We start from the raw sequence: 12,096 nt of genomic DNA on the forward strand, positions 1-12,096 counted from the left end.
TAGCCAAAACTAGCAGGAAAATGCATTAATTACAGGCAAAAATTCAATTTTTTCCCCTATCCTTTTCTTTCTCCCTGCATGGTTAGAGCAAGGAATTTCCCTTCTTTCCCTGGGGCCTTTCAGAGAAGTGAGCAGAAGTTTTTATTTAAGCTGTCTGTTTTCAGTACATGTGAAACTGTTTGAGGCCTTGGTTGAGGAGAGGAAAGTAAAGTTTAAATGTCTTTACATTCTACTTGAGAATTTCTTATCTGGTTTTTCCTTCTGCTTTTATGTGTATTTTTTTGTGGCAATTGAGACTGAGAAATCTGTCACTGAAAACAGTTAAATGTGTGGTAAATAATATTTGTCACTAGGAAGACTGATTAATAGCAAACCTATTAAAGTACTTATTTTCATCTTTATTATTGTATTTTTTGCTGTCCAGTTTTCCACCCTTTTACTGCTGTGATTCAGATATTTAAACTGGCTGTACATTGATGGTTGGAGTATGGAGCAGTGGTGCCATAACATTTCAGATGAATGATTTAAATCCACTGTGTTTCTTTAGACATCTCTCATTTTACGGACAGCATGAACTGTGCTGGGCACAGGGAATGCTGAGCAAGGAGATGAGAGAGCTGGGAAGGGACAGAGGATGGTAAAAAAACATCATTCACCTAAAACTTGCCATAAATTTGCCTCAGGGTCTGAGGATTCCTTGGCCCATGAAGAGATTTTGTGTATTTTGTCTTTAGAAGAAGACTTGTCAAGTGGTCTTTAGGTGTGTGTCCAACAATCATGGAATCCTGGAATGGTTTGGGTTGGAAGGGACCTTAAAACTCAGGACAAGGTTGCTCCAAGCCCCGTCCAACCTGGCCTTGGACACTTCCAGGGATCCAGGGGCAGCCACAGCTGCTCTGGGCAACCTGTGCCAGGGCCTCCCCACTCTCACAGGGAACAATTCCTTCCCACTATCCCATCTAACCCTGCCCTCTGGCAGTGGGAAGCCATTCCCCAGGCCCTTGGAAATAGTCTCTCTCCATGTTTCTTCTCAGTCTCTTCAGGCCCTGGAAGGACACAATTAGGTCACCCTGAAGCTTCTCTTCTCCAGGCTGAACAACCCCAATTCTTCTCTTTTTACTCTTTAAAGTCGTGAAACCAAAATAACCTGTTTCAATTTATTCATGTTTCTTAATTTCTACCTAATCTCTCGCAGTGGCATGACCCACGTTCAAGGGCTCTTTTCCAAGAACAATTAAGTATCTCTCATTGAAAATGGAAAATCCAGCATGCAGTGGATTGGTTTATGACCTGTTCACCTCTGAAAAATTCTGCCTGAGATCACCAGTGCAGGTTAATTCAGAGGTCCTGCCCCAGCTCTTGATTGCACAGAGCATTTTGGGTATTTGGAGGTTGGAATATGCTCATGGTTTACAGCTCTTAAACCTGCACCTTGCCATAAAACTGCAGCACAGTTTAGGGGAGACCTTAGAGTCATGGAATATCCTGAGCTGGAAGGGACCCACAGGGATCATCCAGTCCAACCCCTGGCCCTGCCCAGACACCCCAACAATCCCACCCTGTCCCTGAGGGCATTGTCCAAACCCTCCTGGAGCTCTGGCAGCCTTGGGGCTGTGCCCACTGCCCTGGGGAGCCTGGTCAGTGCCAACCACCCTCTGGGGGAAGAACCTTTTCCCAAAAAGAAATCTTCATAAAAGCCATCTCCAACCCCCACTTAATGTTTTATTTATGTGGTTATTTGCAACCCTTTGCCCATCACGTTATTAATTTCCATCTCCAAAGTAAACATGATTAGCAGGAAAAGGAAACAAAGCTGGGTTGTGTTTGCATTGCTCAGTCAGCGTCCCTGCAGACTCAGGTAAAATTATGGGGTAAAGACCTGAGAACATAATGAAAAAGTATTTTGACCTGCTCTGTGTTTGGTTGGCTCAAGTTCAGGGATATCTCCATCACAGTCTTGGATTATTTCCATCACAATCCTGGAATATCTCCATCACATTTAATCTGTTGGCAAAGACTTCTGGAAAGGTTGGGCCTCACTTTGTCTGTCCAGGGCAAGGTCACTGAAAGTGTTGCTGTGAAAAGCTGACAAGTCAAACACCGAAGCCCAATTTCCTCCAACTATAAAGTGAGTCTGACCAGAGCTTATATTGTGACCCAGAATGTCTTTGTGAGCTTAAGGTCATCCTTCTAAACCTCCTTTTTCTCCCATGAAAATCAGTTCTTGCAGCAGCAGAACATGCACCCATTTTGCAAAACTTTCAGTACATTAAATATTAATGCAATGGAGCCTATACTGCTGCATGCAAAGCTTTTCAGGAAAGTAAAATAAACCTTCTTTTGCTCTTCTTCCTGTATATTTTAGCCCATGTTTCTCAAATCTTGTTAACTATGAAGCTCTATCAGTCTGGGACAACTGGAGATGGAATTTCTAAAATCATATATTATGGCAGCTGTTGAACTTTAATTCTATTTAATTCCAGTTTTGATTCCCGTTTTTGCCCCCAAAATGTTATTCAAATCACTTATCTTTCCAAGCATTCAGCATTTGTAGGCTTAATTAACCTTCTAAATATATGGGCTTGTGTAGTCAATTAATTTTCCTTTTTCATACTGTCACAGTAAAAAGTGGCCCGGTTCCAAATCCTGTCATTAAATACTTAGGGCCTTGTGTTTTGCATAAAGCCTTTATTTACCTTTTTTTGTGTGTGTGTTACTTTTGAAGTTCAGCAGAGAAGGTTTATTACAGCTCCTTTTTTATCTGTGTCACTGAGGTGGATTACTGCTCCCTGTGAGGTTAATGAACACGTCCAGTTGTGTGGAGAGAAACTGCAGAAGGGGTGATTAAAGTGCAGCCTTCATCCTTTTCGGAATTTCAAAAGAAAATACAGAATGAGCTAGATAAAAACCCTCACACGTGGATATAAATATGGTTTTGAAACCTTTTAAGGGGAGATGAAATCCGTTTCATGATTTTTTGGGGCGTTTCAAGGGTTTATCCCGTGCTCAAAATACAGTGTCGAAAAATACTGTAGGAATTAAGATTTGCTTTTTAAGTGCAACCAGTTTAGGAAAATTAAATAGTTCTGTGTTGGAAATTTGCTTTGGGTCACTGTGCTGGGTGTGAAAGAAGCAGAACACTGATTGCTCCAGGAGAAAAGTGACATAATTAATGTGATTTTTAGTTGGTGAATACTGTGCACAACCTATTCCATGTTCAAAATGATTGGTCCTGCCTAAAGTAGCTCAGTTCCCAACAGCAGGAATAGCTGGTACTCCTAACAAAGAAGGTAAATTTTTGTTAATATATTTAAATTTTAGCATTTCAGTCAATACATTCTCTTTAAGATTTTGTGTGCTCAGATCTTGGTTTGAACAGGTTTTTGACTTTCTACATGAAATTTCATATTTCACTGAGCCTGTAAAGAATCAGAAATATCTTATAAAGCAGTTAGATCCCTGAGTTTTTCCCTGGAAGTGTCCAAGGCCAAACTGGATGGGGCTCTAACCAACCTTCTTGTGGAAGGTGTTCCTGCCTAATGCAGGGGCAGTTGGAACTACAGGATCTTTAATGTCCCTTCCAAACCAAACCATTCTGGGTTTCTATGATTCAGTGACTCACATACTCCCCTTGGTGATTAAGGTTGTATGAAAATGTGATTAACTCAAATATTACAGCTCTGGTTTCTTGTTTTAGGGACAAGGTTTGGTTTCTGCTCTTCCAGTTCTTCAGCCGTCCTTGGGCAAAGGTGGTTTGGCAGCTGTAGGGGATGGTTTGACAGCTGTAGGTGGTGGTTTCACAGTTGTAGGGGATGGTTTGGCAAATCTAGGTGGTGCTTTGGCAGATGTAGGAGGTGCTTTGGCAGTTGTAGGTGACATTTTGGCAGCTGTAGGGGGTGGTTTGGCAGCTGTAGGAGGTGGTTTGGCAAATGTAGGTGGGGGTTTGGCAGATGTAGGTGGTGGTTTCACAGCTGTAGGAGGTGTTTTGGCAGATGTAGATGGTTTCACAGCTGTAGGAGGTGTTTCACAGCTGGAGGTGGTGGTTTGGCAGCTGGAGATGGTGGTTTGGCAGCTGGAGGTGGTGGTTTGGCAGCTGGAGGTGGTGGTTTGGCAGCTGGAGGTGGTGCTCTGGGCATCCCTGACCTGCTGAAGTTCAAGTGTGATGCAGCATTGACTGATAGATTATTTTAGATCATAGCATAGCAGAGATGTCACTAAACTCCTCTACCTGTCTGTAGTGCTGTCACCTCTGAGGGTGTCACAGGGGGGGAAACAGGTTGCCCAGCAGGCAGAATTTTATCCTGCTGGATGTTCAATTATTGTTCATGTGGCTTTATGTCCTCCCACATGCTGTTTGAGGGGACATGTAGTTGTACCAAATGAAAAGCCAGTTAAGGAAGCAGTGTGTGTTTTGTATCTGCAAAACAACCCCTAAGGGAAGAAGAGCAACTAGGCCAGGCTGGGTGGGGCTCTGAGCAACCTGAGCTTATGGAAGGTGCCCCTGCCCCATGGCAAGGGCTTGGAATGAAATGGGCTTTAAGGTCCCTTCCAACCCAAACCATTCTGGGATTCTATTTTGTGATTCTTCTTGTCACTCAAAGCCAAAATGTTCCCTGAGCTTTAATTTCTGGCTGCGTGTGCGTTTGTTTTAACATTGCAAGCTACAGAAGTGGGATAAACCCACTGCCTTTCCCAGGGGCAAGATAAGAACCCCCTCATTTCATTATGGTCATCAGTAGAATTTGGGCCTTTGGGTTTTTCTCATGCTCAGAATCAAAACTGTGCAACGGTAAGGAAGAAACACTGCAGGTGGGAGTAACCACCGAGCCAGCAGAGATGGTGCAGAGTCACCAGAGTACAGAGGGATGTGCCCAGTTGTGTTTGTCTCACCCTGAGATCACCCCCAAGCACAGCCTGTCAGGGGGGTGGTGTCACCTTGCCCCGTGAAATGGGCCTTGCACGTCTGGGATGTGTTTCCTACGGCTTCAAGTTGCACCAGGGGACGTTTAGTTTGAATATTAGGAAAAATTTCTTCGTGGAAAGGGTGGTCAAGCATTGGAACAGGCTGCCCAGGGCAGTGGTGGAGGTCCCCATCCCTGGAGGGATTTAGTAGGTGTGTGGATGTGGCACCTGGGGATATGGGTTAGTGGTGGCCTTGGCAGTGCTGGGGAATGGTCAGACTTGATGATCTCAGAGGGCTTTTCCAGCCTAATGGTTCTGTGATTCTCCATGTGTATCCATATGGGAACAACTGCCATCTCCCTCCCCTTGGCTCTTTAGAGTATGTGCATATTAATACAAACTTTGTTCTCCAGTTCTGCACAACGAGAGCTCGGAATGCCAGACCTGGGAGTGAAACCTCCTGGCAGTACCAAGGCTGTCCCTTTGAATGGTGTAGGGAGAGATGGGAACTTCCAGTAAACAAATATGATCCTGTTGTTACTTTTGCAACATAATAAGTGTCTTCTTCCCCCTTTATAGGAAGTGTTAGAAATTCCAATCCACAGAGAGGAAACTTGGTCTTAATTAGGTTTCTTAATTTGTACCTTAAAATAAATGGCTTGCAGTCTTTAGTAAGCAGCTTTTCTCTGCTTCATGATGTTTTTACACCTATTACCCTCCATTTAAACTGTATCTTTGTTGGACAGTGATTAGAAATTCCTTCCTATGTTCCAGCTGTTGGAGTTTCCCCTCTGCCTCCTCTCCCCCTCCCAGTTGCCTCCCCACGGCCTGTGAAGGCCCAACACTGACACTGTGGTTTTAATTCCAGCTCACAGCTGTAGATGCGGACGAGGGACCCAATGGCCAGATAGTGTATGAAATTTTGGCTGGGGATCAGGGAGACTTCAGCATCAATGAGCGAACAGGCCTTGTCACCATCGCTCCAGGAGTGGTGCTGGCAGTGGGGCGATCCTACGCTCTCACTGTCAAAGCCTCTGACAGTGCTCCTCCTGCACAGAGAAGGTAATGCAGCTTTCCTGAACTCCTTATTCCAGCAGTGCTCAGTGTGGCACCCTCCTGTCTGTCCCTCCACCCTGCAATACAATCCTGTGTCTTCTGTGTGGTGGAAGGAAAAGTATCATGTTAGAACTCTTTCCCTTTTTTGTTCCTTAATTCTATTTGCTTTGTTTCCTTCCCTTCCCCCTTTCCATGATTTCATTTGCTTGTAATAGCCTGGTTTTTTAAGAGTTCCCAACTGTGCTGTCACTGTGCATGTCCATTCGCTGGGAGAAGCTGAGGTGAGGGGACGTCAGGAAGAAAGCAAGTGGGAAGGGAGATGCTGTTTGTTCAGAACGCAGAAAGGACCAGAAATACCCTGGTTGCTGAGCTGGAGACCTTCTCTCCGGGTGTAGCATGTGCAGGGTCACCCAGACTTGGCATGAGGGGGCCATCCTGACCAGCTGTGCCAGTGGTGAGCAGTGCCCCCATTGAGACCTGAATTCCCACCAGCACACGGGAGTCTCCGCTCTGGCACCCGGAGCACCTCCTCTTCCTCCAGCTGATAAAGAAGAGCAGGTTGAAAATTTAGGATGGTTAGGATGGTTCCACTCATGCCCACGGCAGGGAGTGGAAAACACAATCTTTAAGGTCCCTTCCAACCCAAGCCGTTCTGTGATTCTCTAAGTTTAAGAAAGTAAAGGTATTGAGTCCTGCTGACCTGGATCTTTGGAGTTTGTGTTCTAAATATGGCATTTGTGCCCAAATGTCATTTCAGGAAGGTGTGGGGGTGAAAAAAAAATGCCTCTCATGGTCTGGGTCTGGTATTGATAATGTGACAACCTCCCTGTTCCAAAGAGGATGACAGAAAGGAACAGCAGGTTCCACCTTTTAAACCTCCCACAGCCGTGAAGTGCAAACCTTTTCCTCACATGGGGAATGCGAGAGGGAAAGTTAATACAGGTAATGAGTGGGCAGGGACACCTCCCACTAGCCCAGGTTGCTCCAAGCCCTGTCCAACCTGGCCTTGGACACTTCCAGGGATCCAGGGGCAGCCACAGCTTCTCTGGCCTCCCTGCCCTCCCAGGGAACAATTCCTTCCCAATATCCCATCTAACCCTGCCCTCTGGCAGTGGGAAGCCATTCCCCCTTGTGCTGGCACTAAATGCCCTTCTGTTGTGGTGAACAAAAACCATTTTTGCTTTTAGAACTTGATTGAAAATAACTCATCCTGAGCCTTATTTAGCTGTAGCAGAATCAGGAAGAACACGATACAGAACAATATATTTTATTAACTATTCAGCAGTGGAAAGGGGATAAACACACTAAAACCCCAGCTCTTTGGATGTGTCTTCCATACACAGGCAGCAGCTATCCCAAGAAAACAGGCAGCCAGTGCTCAAGGGATGTTTTATCTGCTGATTCATGGTGTCTGTTGATCATCTGCTGATGGTGGTTTTCTTTACTCCATCAATAGAAGTGTGGAACATCAATTCAGGTAGATCAGGGAGATGTGAGGGGATAGTTTAAAACAGACAAGAAGACAGGAGGTAATATATAATAAGGAGGTCATTAGGGAATGTTCAACTCCTGCTGTAATTATCCATCTTCCATGCTGCCTGTGGGAAGCTCGGGATTGCCCCAGACTAGCTGGCAGCCAGGATTTTTGGGCACAGCTGGAGGATTTCTGGGATTCCATGGCATGGGGAGTGGTGGAGCAATGACCATTAAAGGCTTGTTAAGAGTCAGCTTGTACCTAATGTTAACGTGGAGGTGGTGGGTTGGCCTTGGCCAGCTGCTGGACACCTTCTCAGCCATCTCACTATCCCTCCTCAGCAGGATGGGGGAGAAAATAAGGTGGGAAAGCTCTTGGATTGAGATCAGGACAAGCAGGTCACCAATTACTGTCACAGGCAGGACAGACTCGGCAAGAATTGATTTGACTGGTCTAGTGGAAGTTCCAACCCCCACGGCAGGGTGTTGGAACTCCATGAAGGTCCCTTCCAACCCAGACCAGTGTAGGGTTCTATGATTCTATGAACTTATTGCCAGTTACAATGGGGTTTGTTGGTAAGAAATAGAGACAGCTCTCTCCCACCCTTTTTCCCAGGCTCAACTCCAGTCCTTCACCCCAAACTGCTCTGCCTCTGAGTGTCATGGCGGTGGGGAACAGGGGTCACAGGGGTTACAGGCAGTCCACAGCACCCCTTTCTCATTCCATCCTCCCCACACCTTTCTCTTTCCCACCAAGGTCTCCCCATGGGCTGCAGGTGCTCTGCCACCTGGAGCACCTCCTCTTCCTCCTCCTCCTCCTCCTCCTCCTCCCTTCCTCCTCCCTTCCTCCTCCTCAGTACTCACAGAGCTGGATGTGCTCCAAGCTGGAGCTGAGCCGTGAGAGATGGGACACACCAGGCTGGATTTAATCCCTTCCTTGAGGGTTCTGTGTGTGGATGTGCCCCAGGGGACAGAGTTCCTGCAGCCCTTCCCTGTGGGTGGCATTTGTCCTTCTGGACAGGGGACACTGGAGGTTTGTTACGGTGGAGCATGGCCAGAGTGCTGTGGGACAGTCCCCAGCACATCTGTCCCGGTGTTGAAGTGCTCTGCCCAGCTCCCACAGTGACCCAGAGTCACAGAACCTGCTGGGAAAGGGCAGTGGGGAACATCCAGAACAGAGCGGGGACTGTGCTCGGTCAGAATTTTGTAACTTTGTCATTTTAAAGTATTGATCAGTGATGTGTTGCTCCGGTATTAAATGAGCTCCATCAGATCACACAGCAGCTGTTTCAACTCTAACATAGCTGGTAATTCCAGGTAGGACCCTCTAAAACTGCTCTGGAGTTTGCTGGCCCTGCAAGAAGCAGCTCATTGGGTTCATGATTTTCTTTTTTCTACCTTTCCCCACCCCCCTTCAAAAAAATTGGGACAAACCCCTTTGGTTTCTTTCCTGAAGCCCTAAAACATGAGATTTCCCAACTTTGTCAAAGGGCTGGTGTAGGGAAAACCTGCACCTGCAGCACAGCACTCGCTCTCCCAGGGGTTTTGTCCTGGGGTGGGAGTGCTGTTCTAACATCCAGGAGAGAAGGCAGGTGGGATAATGGAGCAAAGAGGCAAGAGAAAAGTGCCTTTAAGCCAGATTTTAAATCACTTTCAACTTCAGGGAGACTTCTGGCTCCTTTTCTCAGACTGGAGCAGTTGAGTAGCAAGTGGGTTCACAGGGTGGTCTGTGGAGGGTCTGCAGTGTCAGTGTCCCCCAGAGCCTTCAGCATTCCCCCTGGAATGCTGTTTGCAGCATATTCAGGGCAGTTGAAGGCTTTGCCAGGTTTCCACAATGGGATTTGTCGTTTCCTGTATTGCCACTGCTCCGGACTGGGCTGGGGTTTCTTGGTGGGACCCACAGTATTGCTGTGTCCTGCCAGAGAGCTGTGTCTGTGGCTTCTCCCAGCATTATCCTCTCTATCCCTCTCTTCCAAGGAAAGGTAGCAAATGGACTGACAGCAGGGAAGCTCCAGGGGTGGATGTTGTGTGTGGCAGGAGCAGTTACCAGCTCAGAATTTGGAATGTCTTATAGAGGACACAGGATCACCAGGGCATCGTGAGCTGTGTTTGTGTGTGGAGTGTGCACTGGTGTCTTGCTGCTCTGTTTTTGAAAGAACACCACTTCGGGCTACTTTGAGGGAAATTATTTAGCTTTTCTTCTTTTAATGGCTTTTCTTTTGATTCGGGGGGGAAAAACACATCCCAAAGCTTTTAAAGAAGCAAAGGGAGGTCGTTAGAGCTGGAGAACACACAGTGTATAAACCAGACTTTGTGGGTCGCTCGTGCTTGTTGATTTATTGATTTTCACTGGCTTGGACTGTGTTTCCCCCCCCCCCCCCCCTTGTGTTGCAGGAGCTCCATCACCACTGTTTACATCGAGGTCCTGCCACCCAACAACCAGAGCCCTCCCCGCTTTCCCCAGCTGATGTACAGCCTGGAAGTGAGTGAGGCCATGAGGATCGGAGCTGTTCTGTTAAACCTGCAGGTACAGATGCTTCCCTCTGCTTCCCTCTGCTTCCCTCTGCTTCCCTCTGCTTCCCTCTGCTTCCCTCTGCTTCCCTGGAGGTGCTGAAGCTTTCACCACCTTCCTTCTGTTTATGCTCTTGCCATGCAGAAGCCAGTCCTTGGATACAGGAGGAAAAAGGGCAGTTTATAGGGATTGAAAATGATTTCATTCTAATCATTGCCCCTTTCACACAGACTGTATAGAAAAAGGGCTTATGTGGCTGTTTCTGTAACTTCTTTTCATGATTTCAGTGTGGAAAAAGGTGCTAGAGGCTGCATTAGGCACTGCCCAGAGAAGCTGTGGCTGCCCCATCCCTGGAAGTGTCCAAGGACAGGTTGGTCAGGGCTTGGAGCAACCTGGGCTAGTGCAAGGTGTCCCTGCCCATGGCAGGAGGTTGGAATAAGGTGGTGTTTAAGGTCCCTTCCAACCCAAACCATTCAGGGATTCTATGATTCTTGTGATAATTATATTAGAAAAAAATCCCACGAGTGGCTGAAATCTTGAAAGGCCTGTGATTTCTTATGTTCAAATCTCTCTTTGCCAGCAAATCAGAGAAGCTTCTGTACCAAATTCCTGTGGAATTTCAGCAAGATTTTTGGCAATTCGCCTTCCTTAGCCTGTCATTTTTGAAAAATGCCTGAATATATTTTTTCCCCTTGGTGTGTGTAACACCCTGCTGTAACAGGCTGGCAGAAAGCAGCCATCCCAGCACTCCCAGACCCGGGATCAGGGCTGGCCTCCTGCACTGGGACCAGGCTGACCTCGTGTGCCAGCTCCTCCAGACAAAAAACCCTTTCCACGTGCCCCCTCCTTACAGGCTGGGCCTGTCTGCTGAAGTGGTTATGTGGGGAGGGGGTTTCCTTTTTTATTTTGTAATTGTGTTGTGCACAAAGAAATTTGATTATCCATCCCATTTCTAATTCACTGTTTATATATTAAATTTGACCCCCACGCTGTATAAACGAGGGATCACCTTCTCTCTGCATTTTGGCAAATTAAAGGATCCTGCAGTTACTTTTTTTGCCAGAAGTGCTTCCTGTGTGCTGGCTCCTCATGGGCTCAGGGCACACACACACAAACATGACCCCCTTGCAGTGGGATCAGGCCAGTTCCAGGACCAGGGAGCTTCCTCCTGCATCCCCATCCTCATGCAGCAGAACCAGACCTTCCCTTGTTGGGTTAATGGTTAATAAATCAGCTTTCTCCTCACTTACTTACTGTTCCCTAAGCCTTTGCTGTGTTGTGTTCTGCCCACACATCTCCAAATCAGCTGTGCAAAATAGGGAGATAAATGACAGCTCTTTACATCCTTTTTTTGGGGGGGGGGGAATCAGGAACTTAATACTACATTCAGTAGTAGTGAAATAAAGTGAAATAAAGGAGCTCTAATTGAGTCACTGATGCAGGTGAATGGGTGAGCTCCTGGTTAAATGGTTTGTTGATGAAAGCTTTGGTTTATTATGGATGGTTAGGCTGATTTAGTCACCTGTGCTGAGGGAGGGTGACTCATTTAGCTCAGTGCTGCAGATTAACTTCTGGCACATCTGTGGTGCCTGCAGGGAGTGCAGAATGGAAGGGCCATGCTGTTCAGGAGCCTTCTCCTCCCTGGTGGGGAGACTCTTGCTTTTGGAAACCCCACAAAGGAACAGGAGCCAGGAGCATGCTGAGAAACAGAAACATTTGTGTTTACTTGACAGGTGCTGGAATATGTGGCTGAGAGCCTGAGGGATCTTTGGAGGCAGAAAAACTATTGGCAGGTTTTAGTATTTAAGGGATTTATACAATTTAAATGTGGTTGGAAAGTGAAGCTCCATGTTAGAATAATTTGCTTCGATGTTACACTAAATCCCAAACAGCCCATCCTGTGCTGGCAGAATGAGGGGACCTCCGGGGCTGTGCCCAGTTCTGGGCCCTCAACAGGAGAGACCCGGAGGGGCTGGAGCGTGTGCAGGGAAGGGAACGGAGCTGGGGAAGGGGCTGGAGCAGCAGAAGAGGCTGAGGGAGCTGGGGGGGCTCAGCCTGGAGAAAAGGAGGCTCAGGGGGGACCTTCTGGCTCTGCAAGTCCCTGACAGGAGGGGGGAGCCGGGGGGGGTCGGGCTCTGCTGCCAGGGAACAAG

General features: G+C 47.1%; 1 protein-coding gene across 3 annotated transcripts in view; it reads left to right on the plus strand.

The window, feature by feature from the left end:
- The window catches only part of PCDH15 (protocadherin related 15), a 692,202-nt gene that overhangs the window by 535,416 nt on the left and 144,690 nt on the right, over window positions 1–12,096 (plus strand). For all 3 annotated transcript variants that reach the window (XM_039384770.1, XM_039384768.1, XM_039384769.1), the window contains 2 exons: window positions 5,771–5,964; window positions 9,826–9,958. In XM_039384770.1, the coding sequence (XP_039240704.1) occupies window positions 5,771–5,964; window positions 9,826–9,958 (327 nt within the window). The remainder of the gene's footprint in view (window positions 1–5,770; window positions 5,965–9,825; window positions 9,959–12,096) is intronic.

Source organism: Pipra filicauda, unplaced genomic scaffold, assembly GCF_003945595.2.
Source record: "Pipra filicauda isolate LSUMZ 115617 unplaced genomic scaffold, ASM394559v2 scaffold371_size1224239_pilon, whole genome shotgun sequence".
Taxonomy (NCBI): Eukaryota; Metazoa; Chordata; class Aves; order Passeriformes; family Pipridae; genus Pipra; species Pipra filicauda.